The following is a 21,414-nucleotide window of genomic DNA, read 5'->3' as shown; positions in this document are numbered from 1 at the left end:
TAATTTTGTCTTTTTAACTACACTGCAAAATTCAAAATAAATAAGTAGATATAAATAAAAAATTATTTTGACATTTCGGGCGTGTGGCAACATATCTATCTCTCTTCTCTCGATCGTTTTGGCGTATGCATAATTTCGAATTCTTCAAAAACGACTTGGCTTTTTGTTCTATTTTAATTTTCTTGAACTTATCACCGAGAGTTTTATAAGTATGACTATGACGGAAAGCGACGATGTGGGGTAAATATATGCTTTATATCTTACAGAATGTTATTTATTAATTATCCTTAACTTTCCCAAGTCGGTTATTCTACTGAGTCCGTTTTAGTTTTTCTAGATGATTAATTTAAATTAAGTTTCACTATTAAAGATGAAAAAGTGATTTAAAACAGCTGTAGTAGATTAAATTAAACATACAATAATCTAGAATGGATTACATGAAAAATTATTTTCACGGACTTTGGAATATATAAAATGGCCGCATTCGTTGGAGTAAAATGTTTTTATAGCATTTTTTCGAAGCACAAGGAAGTCCTGGGAAAATTTTCTACATTCATTGTTCATACAACATATGTGCGCGCTTCGATTTTGATTAAATTTTAAATATTAATTTATAGTTTTTATTTTTTAAATTTCGGGATGCATTTCAGATTGAAAATATCTGAAATATTTTTCTTTAGAAAAAGTTGAAATCCGAAATTGTGATTGAGAATTTTATATTAATTCTTATAAAATTTTTCGTAAAATCTTTTTATCTTTTTCTGAATTTTTCTTACATTATTGAATATATTCTGATGCAACTTGCAATAACTTCAGAATCAACAGTGCTGATTAAACAGATGCCATGGCTAATGAAATGACTTTTTTTTTTTTTCTGGAAATATTTCATGAGCACCTTATTCTCTAAACCACTTTTTAAAAACTTCTGTTTTATTTTTGTGCGTGCATTTAATACATTTAATTTGTTTTTATTTTTTACATTGTAGGACTTGATTTTTGTTTCAAAATCATTGTCCATGTTTCACTTCTTAAAATTTTATATGTCCATTATTACACAAACATTCTCAGTGTTTAATTATTTTATACCTTTTGATAATTGAACCATTTTAATCTTGCAAAATGTGAAACTATATGCTTGGTGTAGTATGGCCAAGGAACCAGAAAACCAAACCTTATTGGTTTCTTGCTTATCAATATATTTCTTCATTTTTATCATCCTTTCAATAACCAGTTATATGAAATATTTAGTTATTCTTTTTAAAAGAATTTACTCTGGGGAATCGGGTATTTTGTTATTCTTGTGTACTTCAATATCTTTTGCGGAATGTTTTATTACAAGGTCTCTTTTATTTACAGTAAACCTTGGCATATTTTCCATAACTTCCATTTTTTTTAAAAATATTTATTTGCTGAATTTCCAACAATATATTTCCGTGAAAATTAAAAACATTTTTATTATTTGTCAATTATTTAATTGTTAGATTTTCTACAATTACTGAAAATTAAGATGGATTTTATTTAATATCTGTGTAGTTTACGAGGCTGATAAACAAGCAAATACTGAGAAATTCATAAGATAACAGAACCTTATATTTCTATATTTAATATTGTTATGATACAGGTCCCTATCGTAAAATTTCATGTGCATAATGAGCAGAACATATCCAAGACAATTAAAGTAACTAGAATGTCTGGAGATTTTAATGTATTATGGATATGATATTGTATGATAATGATTTAGCTGAAATTAAAGATAATCTATATCCCTAACAAACCAGCTAATCCCAAAGGTGGCTAGTAACTATTAAGTTAATGCTCTGATTTGGTTGTATGTTGTCATTTTTATTTAATAATATTCCATGGAATATTGGAAATATTTGTGGATGCTATAGAATTTTTATATCAAGTTATAATGTTTATAGTGAAATTTTTAGATTTAATGTTAATGCAAAATTCTATGCTTGTATGGCACACGAGCAAATCGTGCAAGTGGTTAAAGGGAAAATTTAAGGCAGTTACGTGTTTAAAAAGAAAATATTTCCTTTTCTAATTTCTTTTCATTTAATTTTTTTATCATGAAAAATTTTGAAAGGAATTTATTTGAATTTTAAAATTAGTAATCTTTTTCTCATGTTCTCTTCATAATTAAAACTTTTATTTGCAATTAATGTTTTCTACATTTGTTCACTTTACCTTTTAGGAAACTTTTTGTTGGTGGTTTAAGTTGGGAAACAACTAAAGGTAAAGTATACATTTCTGTATAGAATTTCACCATTTCCCCCCCCCCTACAAAGAAAGAAGTTGATGCATTTGTTAAGTGTTTCAAAAATTTGTAAAAATATAATTATTAGTTTCAAGCTATAATTTATCAAATTTGGTTTGATTTAATGTGATAAAATGTAATGATAAATTGAAATACAGTAAGAACTTTTATACAAATTAAATTTCCATTTGATATCATAAATCTATTGAACAGATGCTTTTTTAGCTTTATACTTTATTATGGCTGTTTTGTATAAATTTTATTCAATTTTCATATATAAATTATATTTTTAATTCAGAAAAATGTTATTTTTGAATTATTATGTTGATAATTATGATTTTTTTTTAGAGAATGCAAGACTTTAATTCTACAATCATAACATCTTTTTAATACCTTTATTTGACATTTATTTCATGTTTGTAAAGATGTAATTTTGTGATAAAATTTCTTCTTCCTTTTATAACAGTACAGGATTTTAATATTTTCTTAAAATTATCAATAATTAGTGAATTAATTAAATTTTGATTCCTGTGAGAGGTATACATTGTAGAAAAACTGCTTTCTAGGGACAGTATTAGAATGATTATATTAAAGAAATTTTCATTTTAAAACACTAGTAAAAATCTGATTTAAAACCTGTAATTTTTTTTAAAAAAAAAATTGTGTCTGATAAATATAATAGTACTTTTGTATTTACTGCTTGTTATTGGTGAACTTTTGACTTAACTGCATGCCATTGACAAGCTTCAGATTTAACTTCATATCTTTGGTCAATATAGTCAATAGATGACATCACATCTTTGGCAATATTTCTTTTTAGTGATTAATTGCTAGCATGTATTTAATATACAAATGCCAATCTAAATGTATTCTAAAATATCTTTTATTTACTCTACTTTTTGGCCTCATCAGGTGCCTAGTGCTTATTATGTAGTTTTATAGAAATTTTAACGTTATTCTAACATATAATTTCCTTAAATTATGCAATTGTTAATCAAGTAAATATGTTTTTGAACAAAAAAAAAAAAAAGTTGTCATTTAAGACAGAATTTAGAATTATCATGAAGAGGAGATAAGTCCAAAGAAGTTTAAATTTGTAATTTCAAACAATTTGCGAGATTCTTTGAAATTAAATATGATAAAAGCATATAAACTCATCTTTTCTGCAATTATTTATTTCATTCTGAAATTGAAGCTACATAAATTTAGAGTATTAAAAAAATGTTTCTGCTTTTTAAGACTACTTTTAGGAACTCTATCAGAGTTATGCATCAGTAAGACTTTAATATCCAATCTCTTATTAAGTATGATAGATTCATGCCTATCTTTTAAAAACTTGCCGTATATAATATATCGTAACAAATGTCTTTCAGAGTTGAAATTTAAAAAATTGCTGGGACAATATTTGGCATATAGTTGGAAGGGGGGGGGAGAAGAAAGAAAGAAATCAACTTTGGAAAACCATGTCTCATACTTCAGAATTTAAGTAATTTTAATTTAATTATAAGATATTTAATTACTAGATAAATTGATATTCTTGAGTTGCTCTTAAAATATTATTTTACTCTAGCATTTGTACTGTAATAAAAATTATAAAAAAATTTACTTCTTGGAGTTAATTTTTGTAATGTTTTTGTGTGTTTTTTAATGCATTTTTTTAATGTTTCAATAGAAACTCTGCAAAACTATTTCAGCCAGTTTGGAGAAGTTATTGATAGTGTTGTTATGAAAAATAATGAAACTGGAAGATCCCGTGGTTTTGGTTTTGTCACTTTTAAAGACCCTAATTGTGTGAATGCTGTTTTGCAGTCTAAACCTCATGAAATAAATGGAAGGACGGTAAGTGTATGAAAATTGAACTTGCTGATTGTTAATATAAAAAGAGTTATATTTATGTAAAATGTATTGCTACAAAGTGAAATCTGTTAATTATATGACTGTTGAAGGATTACGAAAATGAGTATTTACATGCCATTTGTAAGAAATTTTATTAAAAATTTTAAATTCTAAAACATAATGAATTATAAGCTTCATTGAAAATCTGGCATTTATATCCATTGCCATCAACTATGAAACTTGGTACAAGTATGGTTGTAATCTACACCAGTGTTCATGATCAATAGGATAATATTCTAAAAATTCCAAGAATTAATTGTTTTATGTTTTGTTTGAATAGTATTGCATGGATTTTAAATTTTGTACAAATTTCATAAATACCAAATTTGTATGCTTTTCACAATTTCCATCTTTTATATTCATCTGTCATTTTATAACATGTTAAACTAACATGCAAAGTTGATGAGTGTTTTTTAAATTTCATTATAGGTTGATGCTAAAGAATGCACTCCACGAAGCATGCAAAGGGTAAATAATATTTTGTCATTTTTGAATATTTTTATTAGTGGTATATTTTGCTTACTAAAATGTATTTATTTTCTATAGAACAAAAAAGCGGCATCTCAAGGGAAGGTGTTTTTAGGTGGGCTTCCTCCTGATATTACAGAAACTGATATTCGTAATACTTTGTCAAAGTTTGGAAAGGTAATTCGTCTATAATTTCCATAGATTTTTTTTTTTTCGTTTAATGTATTGAAAATGAATAGTAACTTTTTCCTTATTTGTGAAGCTATGCTTTTTTTAATGCAGTTCATTTTAATAAAGTAATTATAAATGTCAAATTGTTAAAAAAAAGTGTTTTAAATTTCTTTCTGGAATCTTTATATTGGTTCTTTTAATAGTAACTTATTAACTTATATTTTTACAGTCTTGAACTGTAAAAATATAAGTTAAAAACTGTTGGTTATAAAAATTGGAGTATTTTCTGCTCTTTTAGTAGTATTAAATTTTTAAAAAATTTTAAAGCCAATAATTTTTTTAATTTTTTGTAATTTTTTTAAAAAAAATTATAACATTCTTTTCCCTTAGAATTTTAAATTATAGTTACAAAGTTCAAGATCAATTATACTACTAGAAAGCTTATGTATTCACTTGCACTAAATATCTTGCCTATTTTCAGGATAAATATAGTAAACATATTTTATTTATTAATCTCTCTTATTTCTTAGGTTAATCAAGTAACAATAATGTGTGACCAAGAGACGAAAAAATGCAGAGGTAATATATTTCTGCTTAGCTTTCTTTATTGTGAGACTTTAATGTAGAATATTAAATTATAATATCAAAACAGTTTTTTTAACAATTAATAAAAATAAGCAAATTTTTGGGAAAAGTGATGAATAGCCAACCTCACATGGTCTCCTGTAGAGTTCCAAAATTGGCTTATATACCGCAATTAGTATAAAATTAAAATAATAAATAAATAAACCCTCACTAAATAGATTATTCTTCACTTTAATTGAATTTTTTATTGCCATTTCCATAAGTATATATAATTGATTTTTTTTAAACATATATCAGTTTTTTTCCTTGTGCTTGAATGGGGGGGGGGAATTTAATGTCAGTGAGGAAAAGGATACATAGAATGTTTATAAATAGTATCAGGGTAACCAATTAATGCATTATTAAAATTATTTAATTTCTTTACAAAAATTATGTAATGAAATATTTTATTCAGAGTTTTCTATATTGTAATTCTCTATTACCGCTACAAAATACCGGAACGAAAAATCACCTTATAGCAAATGCAAAATTAGAGTTTGTTTTAAAAAAAATTTGCTAATCTATGTTCACATTCTTTATTCTATAATAGTTTTGTGTTTATATATGTCATTTTTTTAAAAAAAATTTACCAAATTGAATTAAATATGATTAAGTAAAATTAACAATTTACATATTTCACTTGCAATTTTTATTCCTCCTCCTAATAGACTATATTTTTTTATTCAGAAGCTGCATGAATTTTTAGAAATTGTATCTTGGAAACATTGTTTTTCCTTTGAAATAAGGAACTTGTATATTTTAACAGTTTATATTGATATTTTAAGTGATAGGGTATTTAATTGATATTAAAGTGCATTTTTGAGGGCATTTATAATATCCAGAATTATTGATTTATCTTCATGTTTTGTAGTATTTAGACAATCAGAAAACTGTTAAAAGATTATATATATTAAGTTGTTGAAAGATGATGTATACAAAATTAAGTTGTTGAAGAGTGCTGCTGACTAACATGTTAAGATCCATTAAGCGTCTTTCTTAAGTCTGTTGTATTTAGATTGATTTGTATTGAAAGATATCAGTGCTATAGAATGGTATAATTATAGTTAGATTTTCTGGAAAAAAAATGTTTTTTAAATTAGATTTTGAAAATTTACGTCTGATCATTTCTCTTTGTTTTAAAGAATAGAATATATCTATTTAATGATAGATATGTTTAAGAGATTGGATTTTTTTTAATTACCTAGTTTTACATTTTAAGATAATGAATGGATATTTCTCAATAAATATCTGCATCTTTGTATGCATCTTTCTTGTATGAAGTTACAAATATTCTGTTTGGTTTTATAAGCTTTTTGAAATTGGTGTGTAATGGATTACTTTGATGCATTTGATCTGAATTTTGTTCTTCTTTAATAAGGTGATTTCTAGTCATAAATAGCACTCCATTGAGTGAAACTCGTTATAACCATATTGTTATTAGCTTCATGGATTTAAAATCTTGCATATTTTAGATTGTATGTAAAGTATAGTCTTTTTATTAGCTGGAAGGTATGAACTGTAATTGAAGCCTTTAAAGATAATTCATTGTACACTTAAAACTTTTCTTTAAAAATTATAAGGAATAAATGATTGGCTTTCTTTATACAGAGTATTTGAAGTTTACTGTATGCATTGTAAAATTATGAAGGAAAAAAAATACACTACATGTAGTAGATAAATTTTCTATGCCATATTTATGAATGAGGTTTCAAATTTTAATTTTGTTGAGTTTTTGAATTTCTTCAGATTATATTATATTATTGATTCTATAACTTCTTGGGTGTTTGTCAGTGATTTATTTATTGGCATTTATTAATTTTTCTACATAGGATGTCAGTTATTGCATTAATTGAATTTTTTGCCCTTCTACTTTTTTTTTCTTTTTTTTTTTTTTTTTGTTTAATTTTGTAATGTATCCATAATGCTTGGATGCCCTGTATCATTAAGGCCATGATTAAGATATATATTTCCTTGATTGTTTAATTTTATAAATCTTCATATTACAATTTAAATTTACAAATTTTAAGATAGTTGCTTTTATAGATTATTTGAAATTTAGTAATGTGAGAATTTTGGATTGAAAATTATTATAAAATATGAATAAGGGTATATATTAGTTAATAAAATATTTGTTCATCTGTATTTAGAATATTACATACGACATTTAGGTTATTGCATATATACCATTGTTTTACACATTTTAAATTTAATTTCTATTAAATTTATGTAGGGATTTAGTTATAAACATGGATAAATCATAATGTTGAATACTATTTAAACAATCATATCACAAATTTGAATTTCAAAATTCATATTGATCTCAACCATAAATAATTTGGGAATGTATTTTTCTCAATGCGAAGATGATGGCCTAATATAAATATAAAGTAATTAATAAAATAATAAATTTATGTCTAAAAAATTATACAGTATACATGTTTAAAATGGTAATTTTTGTGCATTCCCCCACCTCACTGAAATTTGTTGGTTGTAATCTAGTCCTATTTCAGAACTAATAAATTTAAACGAAAAAAATTTTCAGTTCTTAAAAGTGGAAACATAGTTGTAATTAAACTTAAAGAATCAAGTATTTCAATTTTTAAGCAATGGAATTTTATAATGAGTAATTTGGAATATTTTCTCTTTTTTTTAAAAAAAAAAAAAATTGTATATTCCATTTTAATAACTCATGCAGGAAAAATGAGAATAATTTTTCTCCTTTGGTATCTCCATGTATTCTGTAGTTTAGATATGTAAGATTGTGCTTCATTTAAAATTAGGCTTTGGATTTTTATCTTTTGAACTTGAAGACAGCATTGAACAAGCATGTGCTCAACGTTTTGTGAACATCAACGGCAAGCAGGTGTAGTGCTCATTTAATATATATTTATTGTCTATTGTTTATATATTGTAAGTTTTATTTGTGTTGAAAGTTGCAAATGACACACGAATTCAAATGGATGGATGATTTTTAACTGTTATAGAGATAATTGTTTATTTTAATATCTTGGTGCGTTTCAGTTTTTCTACAAAGCCTAAATATTGGTGCAAAATGTAACTTTTCCATTAGACATAAATCATCAAAATATAGGCAAATGTGCCAAATATTGATCTTCTACAGATTTCAGTAGCAATCGCTAATGGAAAAGCAACAGTTTTAGTATATATTTTGGCTTCTGTTAGAATAACAGAATAGTACCCATATTGTATTCATTATTGTTATACTAGGTTATCTAATTTATAAATGTACATTTTATTTTTATTAGAACTTGTTTGTATATGTTGTAAAATATTATCCTATCTCCTATAGCAGAAATGTGAAACATTGAAAATTAGAAATTATGATAAAAGAGGTAAAATTGCTTACTAGCAGTAAGCAAAACCAAATGTGTTAGTAATAATAGATATTAAAATTGAGTTAATTTTAGTTGTTTAACATTTATAATGGAAATTTTTAAGAAAACTTTTATTTTTTATATCGATTATGTGCGCTGCAGATTTTTTTTAAAAATGAAATTGGAAACAATTTGCTTATTAATATTTTCTTCTGCAGTGTTTGATAAATTATATTTGTACATTTATAAGGAATTGGGAGTTCTTATGGGGGATTCTCTTTATTATGGACTCGTTTGATGAATTCCCAACTCATTTTAGTGTATGAAATGTTCTGCTAAGCTAATTTGTATGAATTGTATGCTATTGAGTTGATAGAGCAGTAATTTACATTAAAATGGACCTACCTATAGTATATTCAGCTAGATTATTTATTGCCGCAAAAACAATTTCATTAAAAGAGATAGGATTTTAAAAAGATGTTAGATTATCTGTTTATTAGTTAACATGTAGATGTAATTTTTTTTAGAACTTAAAAGGTAACAAATCACAGAAAATTATACTTTTTAATATTTATATTTTAACAAATTGTCTTCATTCTCTTTTTATTTTGATGGGAATTGTATAGATATATTTTGGGTTTTATTTAGAATATCTGTTCATTTCAGAACTAAATGAAATGCAATGATATTTAGCTGTAGGTGATAAAATTAATAGTTGCAATTGCTCTAATTTCTTAGTATGAAAATCTTGATTACCAATTTTTTTTACTTTTATATAGTTTGCCCGTGTAGCAACTTAATAGAAATTTGTAGTAGTTAAATTTATATGTAAAAACTACTTATATAGTAGCTGCTAATTAATGTTATGACTTCAAGAACTGATTGATAATAATAACCAGATTAAGTAAAATCAACTGTATTAGTATCATACTTGGACAAAAAGGGTAAGGGAAAAGGTTAAGAGAAACTTTAGAATCTAGCTGTAATTTATTTAAAAACTACCAAAAAAATTTTATTATTTATCAACAATTATTTCTGATTCTTTTAAAAATGTTCTCTTGTATTGTCTTTTAAAAGTTGTTGAATGAGGCTGCATGGTGGGTTTCTTTAAATACATTTTCCCCCAACCGAATCGTTTATTGCTCACAAAACATTCATGATTTTTCAAAAATTTTACAAAGAAAGTGCTGTGAAATATTTGTAGTTTTGCATTGACTCATTTTAGGTAAATTTTATATCTGTAATGAATTTAAGTTTTGAACACTGAAATCAGTTCATCAAACAATGGTATTATGGCTATTCAACAGATTTCATGCCACATGTAACAGTATGGCTATCCTTTTGCATTAATCCAGAGCATTCTAGTCTTGACAAAAAAGGAGGGGGGGGGGACTTTTGTGTCTTGTCTTGTGACAAAAATGACTCAGATTATTTTTATTTATTTTTTATAAATGTGGCTAGAAATACTATGAACGTCAATCATTATCATGGGTTGAAAATGAAGAAAAGTATAATCTGATAACTTTAATGATATAATTATTGCATAAAATGAATACTTTGATGTGCATTTGATTATGTTGGTTTGGAATTGAAGGATTTTAATGATGTAAAGCAAACGATAATAATCGAAATTGCATTAAGTGGTGTCAACTAAACTTAATAAATAACTTTTAAATTTATCAGTGTGCTTTTTACTTAATCAATCAAGTGTTATTCCACAAATTCTCATCACATATTTAATCGGAGTCATGAAATCTTCGGTATAATTTGCTGAACATTTGCTGTTCATGTGCCAATGTCATTAAATTTTCAAAAATCAATTATTGATCTTTTATGTTTTCAGATTCAAAAAAATAATCAGCTGTAAAAGTAATTGAATCAAACTTTGTCATATTTAATTTAATCATAACATAGATGGGTTTTTTTGTTCAAGCATATTTTAAAAAATTTAAATGTTATTTCTTTTGATCTGAACATCAAAAAAAAAAAAAAAAATCTATCCTGATGCTTCTGAGAGTGCTTAAACAAGATTCATTATTTAGAACTTTTATTTTTGTTCCAAAGAATCTGATTACAATTATCTATTGTTATTTTGTATGTTATTCCAAGAATTAAACTGTACTCCATGTTTTGGTACATGGGTTAAAGAAAATCTCGTAAAATGTTATTAAATGGGGATTTTGGAGAGGAGGAGGTCCTTTTTCTTTGTATTGAGTTTTATCTGAAAATTTTAAAATAACAAATATATCGAATTACTAACTTCTGTATCCATGGCTGCATATGCATTTTATTTATTATGATATAAGAATACTCAATCTTAATTAGTAATAGTTGCTATTTTAAAGCTTTTCAGATAAATAACATTCTTATTCTCACTTATTAGTACTTATATTATAACATTTCTTGGAGTTCCATTCTAGAATTTGGTAAAATTATTTTTCTATGGATGAAGCTTCTAGATTGATACTGGCAACAACAAATTAAATTTTAATTCATTAAATTGGCAATTTTAAGAGAAGAGAACTAAAAATTCTATGATATCTGAAACTTAATGACTATATAATAATACACATAGACATTTTAATATCAAGTGCTAAAAACCAAATTCTAGCAATTACAAGCTTAGATAATGCTCAAATAAATTTTTATGAAGCATGGTGCAATTTGCCCTTAACTGAATAAAAACACAAACATAGAATAACAATATTTTTTTTGAAAATGCTTTTGGATATTTTTTTTTAAATGTTTCATGATTTATTCAGATTTTGTAATTTGGGTTCACATCTATATTTTAAAATCCATGATATTTAAATTATTATTGAAGTTTAATAAAATTAAAAATTCTTTTGAATTTTTAGCTTTGATATAGTAATGTTGAATAGGAAAAGTATGTCCCAATTTCCTGATAATTAAAATACCAAACTGAGGCCATAAATTTATAGTTTGCCATAGTTGGAAGAGGGTGTCTATTGACAAATAAATACTTACACAATAAAATATTTGATTTAATAAAAACTGACAAATGTATTAAATGAAATAAAATCATATTTAATGAGCCCAACTTATAAAAAGTCATTAAAATGATATGCTGTATGTTAAATTGGTGCTTTAAAAATTTATAGTTCAACATGAATTTTAAAAGAAATTGCAGCAATTTTAAGGTAAATTAATATGCTGACATTAAAAAGGAGTAATATTACAAAATAAAATTGACAAATAAAAGTGTAAATGATGGATGCTACACAGCAAGATATACTAAATATTTTAACTATAACAAAATAGTTGTTGCAAATTGTATTTAAATCAATTTTGAAAATTGATTCAAACTACAGAAATTATTCAAAAATGGTATCAGTAGAAAAGTAATTAGTTTTCCTATATTTCCCAAAGGCTATAATAGGAAAACATAACTTTTTACTTTCATTTCACTCCCTTTGAAGAGCAGCATATTAATTTTTTAATAGTGTAGCTGAATATTTTATATGCTAAAGAACATTTTCATCAAATTTGATTTGAATCCATTAAAGAATGTAGAAGTCACACATTCAAAGACATACTTCTGATGTAATTATTAAATATATATTCTTTAATGTAAATAAACTTCAAATTTTAATTTTGTCTTATTAGAACCAACCTAATTAATTTTTATTTTACCAATTATTTTTATTAATTTACAACCTATTTTATTTTAAAGTAACAACTTAATTTTCATGTTAATCTAATCAATAATATCCATTCATTTGGAAGGAATGTGATCTAAACTAAATGGCTTAAGTATTTTGTTATGACTGGATAGAAATCATATGCGAACCATATATATGTATATATACAAGTTTGTACTTTGTATTTGCCATTTTAAATTTGTAAATCTTTGGAAATACTCAAATTGCAATAAAAATTCTTTATAAAAGGCCACAAGGCACAAAAGAAACAGCTAGTTTGTTTACTGATGATGTGGAAATGTCATTCTCCAGGGATTTATTTTATGAGAAATTGACTGCCACTTCTGTAAAAATAAAAATTTTAACTGAATACAAAATAGTTTCACCAATACAATAATTGCTTTTCTTTTGTTTCCATAATATATTTTGATTTTACCTTATGTAATTGCACTCTTTTTTTTAAACTTAAGAGTTTAAACTATTAATGTACTAATAGTAAATGATTTTTTTCACCGCATGACATGTTGATGTTCAAAACAGTCTTGTTGGAACTTATTACGTAATATGCTGCTTTTAAAATTTATGGAATTTTTAGCATCTTTATACATGACAACAAAATGTATTATCTATTTCGTTGTATTGTAATTTTTTCATTTCTGAAATGTTTCTGCTTTCTGCAATATCATGTGAAATAAGTATCCTTATTACTTTAGCTGCTTAGTTTTGGTATCTATTTTTTTATTATTATTATTAATTGATAAATTGTTATAGTAGTCTTGTTAAATATGAAAGACAATTTATTGTATTTTCAGCAATTCAGATATAGAGAAAAAAAAGTTTTATGAAATATGCACTTTCTAAACAATACATATTTAAAAGTTTGATTTTGTTACTTTTGTTTGTAAAAAATGTAGTTTATTTTTAAATTTGAGAATTTTAAGAAATCTTAAATTTGTGTGGAGTCTAATGTTAGATAGACTTAAAATAATGCAGAGTATTAAAATATATAACAAACTGACCTTATTTATTTAAAGCAAGATTTTATTTTTGAGTAGTTAGGGAATTGAAAGGTATTAAAACAGGTGTCATAGCCTGTATTCATCAGTATTCATTGAAATGAAAGTATTCATTTGAAAATGTAATATATGAAGTTGAAAATAATACAGCTATCAATGTGTTATCTGTCAAACTTTAGAATCTTAAAAATTATAAAACTAAAATGCTTCATTTTGTAAACTTTATGAAATCTGTACATGGTTGTATAAGAAGCAAGCAGTATTTTTCAGCCAGGCTATATGCAAGAGCATGGGAAACAGATTGGCAGTTTTGCTTTCATTTTAGTAATATATTAATTCAGTCTTATTAAGCTACAGGTTTATGCTGTGATGAGAAGGATTATATCATTATATTTCCACATGGGATACTAGATATGAATGGTGCCTTTTAATTATTTAAGTATGTTTGGTAATGGATCTCTTCATTGGAATTTAAAAGTTGTAATAATTATATTTAAAACAAGGTAAGTATGTTAAATCATATATTTAATTTATACATTTACATAAATTTCTTACATTTTTTGGATTCTTTTGTTTTCTGATTGTGCTATGATACATTAATTCTTTCTGTTCAGTGCTTTAATACTCCAAGTGGCCAAAGCAATTTTTCATATTTTGATTTAAAACATAATTAAAAAAACTAATTATTAAAAGATGTAAACTTTACAGCTCATTTCTGAGAGTTGAATATTAGCTTGAGATAATTGGCTGCTTGGAGAATTAAACCCATCTTAAAAAAAAAAAAAAAAATTGCATAAAGGTTAGCCATGTAATTCTTCTTGATACTTCATTTCCATATTTATTTTCTGTTAATTCTCAGAGTAGGTTGTGATTTTCTCAGTTTGAGTTATCAGAAAAATATGATAGATGAATCCTCCATCTGCTCCATTAAATCCTACAATAAAGCGCATTTACTGAATAAAATATTCTGGGAAAAGATTATTATGAGAAATAGGTAGAAAATTATGTAAAATGCATGTTTGTTTTTTAAATCTTAAATGGGTATGTGGTATTTAAATTTTGTTATGAGCAGATTACTCATGCAATTAAAATAATTGGAAAACATCCTTTCAACTCATTTTTAAACTGAAAGTCTTATTTATATTATATTGTTTGTACTCATGCCAACTATTTTAAAGATATTATGATTGTTTTTTTTTTCTGTTGCATTTGTGAAATATTTTAATGTTAAAGCAGCATTCAAATTAAGGTGAATTTTATTCTGTAAGAAAACTACTTTCTTTTGCACATGCAATTTTTGTTCAAGATTTCTATTTTCTTGCCGATAAATTAATTTCTGAAGTGTAACAAATTAGAACCATAGCTTGTAAAAAATTTTAAACTTAACTATTAAAAGGCCTTTAATTTTTACTAAATAGATTTTCCCAAATATTGATATTTCAGGGTAATGCTTTTTTTTTTTTTTTTTTTTAATCAAGCATCAAGTTATTTAACATGCTTATGATGTAGTGTCTTTTGATGATTAGTTAATGAAAATTGATCTTTGCTATAACAAATTCCTTTTCATAAATGTGAAATAGGCACATTATTATCAAGTATAATATTGAATATATTACTTGAGAAGAAGATTGTGAATCTTTAACATTTTATAGAAGCTTTTTAATGATTCATAGAATGATTTTCTCATGAGCATGACTTTAAACATTTGTCTTAAAATGTTTTACTTAATTATTACTCCTATTTTGAAGAAAAACATGGATTTTTTTCCCCTTTTGAACAGAGGTAAGATAACATGCTAATGGTTTGCAATGTTGGGAAGAAATAAGACATTAACTTGTTTTGATCTTATTTTTTTCAAGGTTGAATGCAAGAGAGCAGAACCAAGAGACAATAATTTGAGAAGAAATCCAGGGCAACCATATGGTCCTGGAAATCAAAATGGCATGATGAGACCAGGTGGTTATGGACCAGCACCAGGATATCAAACTGGATGGAATCAGCCTGCACAATCTTATAACATGCAAGGTATTTTGTAAACTCTATTTTTTAAACAATTTAAAAAATAAACTGTGATAAATATTTTTATTATATAAGTATTTAATTATGTAAAAAAAGTAAAAGAAATAATATTTGTTTTAAACATGTTTACCATAATAAATAGTGTAGAGGAGAAAGTGCTTCATTTCATAAGACATTTTGTTTGATGAATATAAAGTGCTGTACAATATTAATTTAACTGCTGTACAATATTAATTTAACTGCTTGTTTATTTATGCAGTTTCAATGCTGTGAAGGGGGGGGGGATTATGCGCTTTAAAATCAGCAGATCTGTACTGACATTTATCTATATAAGTATTGGATCAGTTTTTTCTGAAATGTAAAAACTGTGAAAATAATCATTTTTATTATGAGTGTTATGATTAGATTGTCTATACTATTAATATATTCAAGTAGATAAGTTATTATCGAATATTAGCTCATGCTTTTACTTTCCTCAACTATAAGCATGTTTAATCAACTTTAATCAAAATTATTGGAAATTCTTTTTTGATAAGGTCATGGTTTTCTTTCCCTTTTTTATGATAATGAAGTTTTTAAAACCATAGATAGTTTATTATCAAAAAGAATAAGTATGGAAGTTTATTACAAATCTTTATCCCATTTTTGTATTTTGAGGTATAAGTTATTTGCTAGTCTTTTGGGATTTATTGAAAAAACAAATTGCGAAATTTCTGAATGTGGATAAATAGATAATTAATATAAATAAGAAATATAGAAATAAACTTTAATTTCGCTGACTTTTTTATTTTATAGGCCAAGGATATGGTAATTACCAAAATTATAACGCTATGGGTACAAACTCGTATTCAGCAGGCACAGCACCATACAATGCAATGCCTCCTGCAACTCAGTATGCTGCTCAACCTTCATATCCTGGTTATGGTAAGTGGCACTTTTTTTAAATTAAAATTTAGTCCTGGTCTGTTTATTACACATAAATTAAATGTCTAATCTTAATTTAGCAAGTATTTTGTGAAAGAGTAGGTTATATTTATAATCAGCTATGACTTCACATTTAAGTCTCTTTTTATATATTTTTTTTAAATTAAATGTCTAGTTTATTTATTTTTGAGCCCTGATTAGTGAAATCCTAAATTTGATTAAACATTTTTGTAAAGACTTTTTTAGAGAAAAAAAATTATTGATAATTATGAAAATTTAAAGAAATTTGGAAAGAAAAATTAATAAAGAAATTTTAAAGAACATTGCTTTGGATTTCTTGCCTTCTCTTCTTTTCTTTATAAAGTTTTTTTAATTTTTCTTCTAATTTCAAAATGCTATTCTTAAGCTCTGTTCTTCATTCCTTCACATTTGCTTTTTTTTTTTTTCAGAAATTTAAAGTTATATGAAAAATGAGAAACTATAATATAGTTTCTAAATTATTCATTTTATGATTTAAGCTCTAATTTTCTTAGAACCTTTTTAGATATACAATCTAAAGTCATTCAATTTGTATAATGTGTAAAAAACCTTTAGATGATGCAAAATATTATAAAAACTTTATTGTTGTGAAAGAATTTTTGATTGAAAAATTATCAATTTTACCTTTTAAATATCAGGAGTAATATCAATTGTATGTATCAGTTATTTTTACTAGAATGAAATATTTCTATAAATTTTATAAAGCAGTTGATCATACACTTATAACATTTTTTTTTAAAATTATTTTTGGAGATTTGTATTAAATAAAACAAATGGATGGAAGCAGCATATCCATGAAGAAAAAAAAGTTATATATTAAAGTTTTTTTAATTTTTTTTATCATGGTAATAATTTCAAATTCATTTCTAAAGGTGCTGTTGGTTATGGTTACACCCAACCTCCTGCAGCTGGAAATTATTCGCAACCAGCTGCTACTGGCTACAATCAGGCCCCAACTGCTGGCTATCCTCCAGCAGCTGCAGCAGCTCCTGATGGTAAGATTTGATGTAGTATATGGGTTTGCAAAAGATTCATAAAATTTAATACTAATTTTTAGATATGATATAGTTCTATAAATTTCATCACTTTTCAGAATTGGTTTTTGCCATTGAAAGCATTTAATTTTCTATTATGTGATAATTCTGCAATATTTTTAATATCTCAAGCAGTTTTTTTTTATAAATTTATTTATTGTATTGCTAAATTATTCATGCTTATTTTACTTCTTGGTCGTTATAATTGATAAAATTCATTAAAAAGTACTCTTTTCTTTAAAAATTCCTTCTCAATGTCATCTGCAATTTAATGTTTGTCAGAAATTGTAACATTACTTATTTAATTATTAACATTTTAAAATGAAAATAATGAATCTAATTGTTCTGTATTTCCAAAAGAAAACAAAATCAAATGCCTTTTTTTGCTATTTTTATATTTCTGCAAGGAAATGTCAAATTATATGACATATTGTAAATATAATTTTAATATTTTAAGAATTATTTTAATATAACTAAAGCATCATTTCTTTACGTGTCTTATAAATTCAAGAAAAATATAAACTTTAAATAAAATCTATTGTTCACATTTTAAAATTGTGTTTATAATTTTACTTTTTCAGAAATATTTATTGTTTTGATCACAGAATTCAAAGAAAATAAATATAAGAATTGCAGGCTAAATCATTGTGCAAAAACAAAATTCCTATTTTAGTCCAAACTTTCAAATTTGTCAGTTGCTAAGTCAAATTTGATATTAATAGAAAAAAAATGAAAAAAAAAATATTATTGTGAAAGCTATGGTAAAATATTATTTTTAATTGTATTTCATGAAAACATACTATTTTGTATAATTCACCTTAATTAGATTAATACTTAAAAGATTGAAATGAAATAGGGCAGAGTTGAGAAATAGTATTAAAATAATTTTTAATAATATTACCATCTAATAAGGAATAACAAATTACCTTTAGAAAAATATCAAAATTTTTGGTAATTTGTGAGGGCTTGGTTCCATGATCTATTTTGTTAAATGCCAGCATACATGTACCCTTTATTATTATTATTAGAAGCTAGGTGTCAAGTGTTTATTATGAACTGATATTAAGTTTTTAATTTTGAATGATTTTTTTTTATTGTTGAAATAAAAATATTAGAGCAATTTCTGGATCGTGTAACTATCCATTGATTTTTTTTTTTTTTTCATTTGAATGAAAAAAATATATATAATTAACTTTATATTAGTTAATTTTTGGAGATGATTGAATATCTTGATTTTTCCCCTTTTTCTGCAAGTTCATTAGACTGTATTGGGGTCTCAATATTTTATACTAAAGTGGATGAATGAGAAGGTTGGTTATATTTCCAGTTGTTTTAAACCTATTTCCATTCATGATGGGTAATAATTGTTTTTGCAAAATGTCTTTGTAAACTACTAGGAAATCTCATTGTATTTTTAGAATCTTGTTTCTTATATTTATCAATTCCATTTCAAATAATATATGCCTTTTTTTACAATGCATATACTCATCTGACAAATGCACTGTTTTTGTTTATCAGTTATAACATGAAAATTGTGTATAACCTGAATAATATCCATTCAGAAATTTAATTCAAGGCGTGTTTTTTTTTTTTTTAATAGCTCTTAATGCTTATCCACAAAATCCACCTGCATTTGGACCAACTAAGGCTTACGGAAGTTCATTTCAAAAGGATCAAACAACTGAAAATGGTTTGTTTATTCATCTTTCTACTGTATTTGAGTTTTTTTCCCCCGTTCCACTTACATAAAAAATTAATAAAACTTTTTATTTCTTAAGATTTAAATGACGTGTTGTTATTTGTGTTGTTTGTTTGTTTATGCTAAAAAATGTACTGGATTTTCTTTTCATAGTAATTTGATAGAATTTGTGTAATCAGTGATTAAAAATCGGTTTTTGATTTTAATTCTTTATAATAAAACTTTTTTAAATCTAAAAAGGTGCACATTTAGGTCTTGTATGTATATTTTAAGATACTACATTTAATGTACATAAATTTAGTGTGAAAATTTCATCGAATAATCCTTAACATTTACTGCTACTTGATTCTCCTGTGGTTCACAGCTCTTTTCTAAATATACTGAAAAATCTATCTAATTGGTTGACTCAATCCCTATAATGGTTAGGAGATAATAAAGGATGCATTTAATTATATGGAATGAATATCAGATGTGTGCCCTGGTAGTGAACATGTTACACTTTTGGTGCTATTAAGTTTTTAAGATTAAAACCAGTAATACTGTAAACATGTTTTTGAACTTATATATTGAATAAATAGGAATTTATTTTCCATTTATGAAAAGTTGTTTTTTTATTAAATGGAACATTAAGTACAATATAAAAAATAACTATTCCATTTTAATTTATTCTGAATTTTCTTTCAGGACCAAACTACCAAGCTGCTGCTGTGAATAGAAGCCAGGGATATCATCCATACAGACGCTGACTTTTTACGTGAATGTTGTATTTTCATATTGTTTCATTAAACTCTTGCTTTTTAAATTATTGTTGTCTCTTTATTATTTATTTATTAGAAAATATTGCCAGTGATATTAAAAGTTCTTTTTCCATTTTTAAAATTACTGAAGGATTAAAATTTGGGAAGGATCCAAAACTCATTCATTTTTTAGTAAAATTATTTTAATTCATGGGAAGCAATATCTAGTGTTTTTAAGAATTTGAGTTTATTCTTATGATCTGAATTCTCACAGTGGGTTTCAAGTTATGGCATTGAAAAATGCATTGTGTCATGAATTTGTTTTCAATTTTAAAGGCATTTTTTTTTTTAAATTTATTCTAGATAGAAATATGGTATATTTGGTTGCTGATAAAGCTTATGTTCCACCTTATAAACTATATAATTATATTTTCTCTAAACTCTTCTCATCTTGATGTTGCAGTAGCAATCCTCAATTTTAATTATTTCAACAATTTAATCTTTAAATAATGAGATTTCAAAAATGGTATTAAATCTTTTTAGATGGGAATTCTTATTGGATAAATCTATACTTCACTTTGTTTTCAAGTCATTGGAAGATGTGTGTTCCCTTTAGATTTCCCCCTCCCTTCGAGTTAAATTTTCTTATATACTCTTATTAACAATAAATCTAGCCATCATATTTAAAATGTTATTACAAGGCTGGGAAATCTATAGGGGAAGAGAGTGAAATTCACAAGAAATGGAGGTGTATCATCTATTAGGGGAAAGATTTAAAATGTAAAATATTTTGAACAGTATTTGTAGAATTGGATTTTAAATGTTAATGCAATAAGGAGATTTTTTAAAAAAAAAATCAATTTCATTTTTTTAAAGCTAAAAGTTTGAAAATTTTAAAGTCATTAATTCTTCTGCCCTCTGATATTTACTATTCTCTAGTAAAATGCTTTTTTGTTTTTTTATGTATGCCATTTATAGTACTATTCTTTAAATTTTGCTCTTTTCTACTTGTAAATAGTATGCAAATTGTCAGCTAAAATCTAAATAATAAATTATTTAATAAAATATTAGTTAGCTTCCTGTTTTCAAGAAGATATTTTTGAAAGTATTTTTAAGTTGGTTAGAAAGGTAAAAATAATTTTTCATCACATATTTAAAAAAAATGCACTATATTAATTAAAAATGTAATTTCATTTGCATAAATATTTAGTATAGAGTGTGTGATCCCATGCTGTAGGCCACGAGTCAATTTTTGGTGCTCATTTTAACATCTTGAATTGTACACTTCATGTGTGAGAAAGTAACCGTTTGAAATTTTTCTTTTGTGATTGTACAGACCTGGCAAGAAATAAGTTACCCAATTTAGAGGGCTCTAAAATGCGGTCTATTGGTCCAAATAAGATAAAATTTAAACTACGGATTATTCAGATGATGCGCTTTACATTTATTAATTAAAAAAATTTAATACAAAAATTCACCAATAGATGGCGTTGGTAATACAAATGGCATTTATTTGCATATATTGAA

At 25.1% G+C, this 21,414-nt stretch overlaps 1 protein-coding gene across 1 annotated transcript; it reads left to right on the top strand.

The window, feature by feature from the left end:
• Positions 1-92: 92 nt before the first annotated feature.
• On the top strand, positions 93-19,955 carry LOC129966806 (heterogeneous nuclear ribonucleoprotein 27C-like). Its single transcript, XM_056081380.1, has 12 exons — positions 93-240; positions 2,201-2,241; positions 3,936-4,102; positions 4,589-4,627; positions 4,706-4,804; positions 5,329-5,377; positions 8,203-8,285; positions 15,295-15,460; positions 16,250-16,378; positions 17,290-17,412; positions 19,052-19,141; positions 19,835-19,955. The coding sequence occupies exons 1-12, from the start codon at positions 212-214 to the stop codon at positions 19,894-19,896; spliced, it is 1,077 nt and encodes a 358-aa protein (XP_055937355.1). The 5' UTR covers positions 93-211; the 3' UTR covers positions 19,897-19,955.
• The last annotated feature ends 1,459 nt before the right edge of the window (positions 19,956-21,414 follow it).

The sequence above is a fragment of the Argiope bruennichi genome, chromosome 4, assembly GCF_947563725.1.
Source record: "Argiope bruennichi chromosome 4, qqArgBrue1.1, whole genome shotgun sequence".
Lineage (NCBI taxonomy): Eukaryota > Metazoa > Arthropoda > Arachnida > Araneae > Araneidae > Argiope > Argiope bruennichi.
The sequence above is the reverse complement of the archived record's forward strand: the minus strand, read 5'-3'. Positions and strand labels throughout refer to the sequence as shown.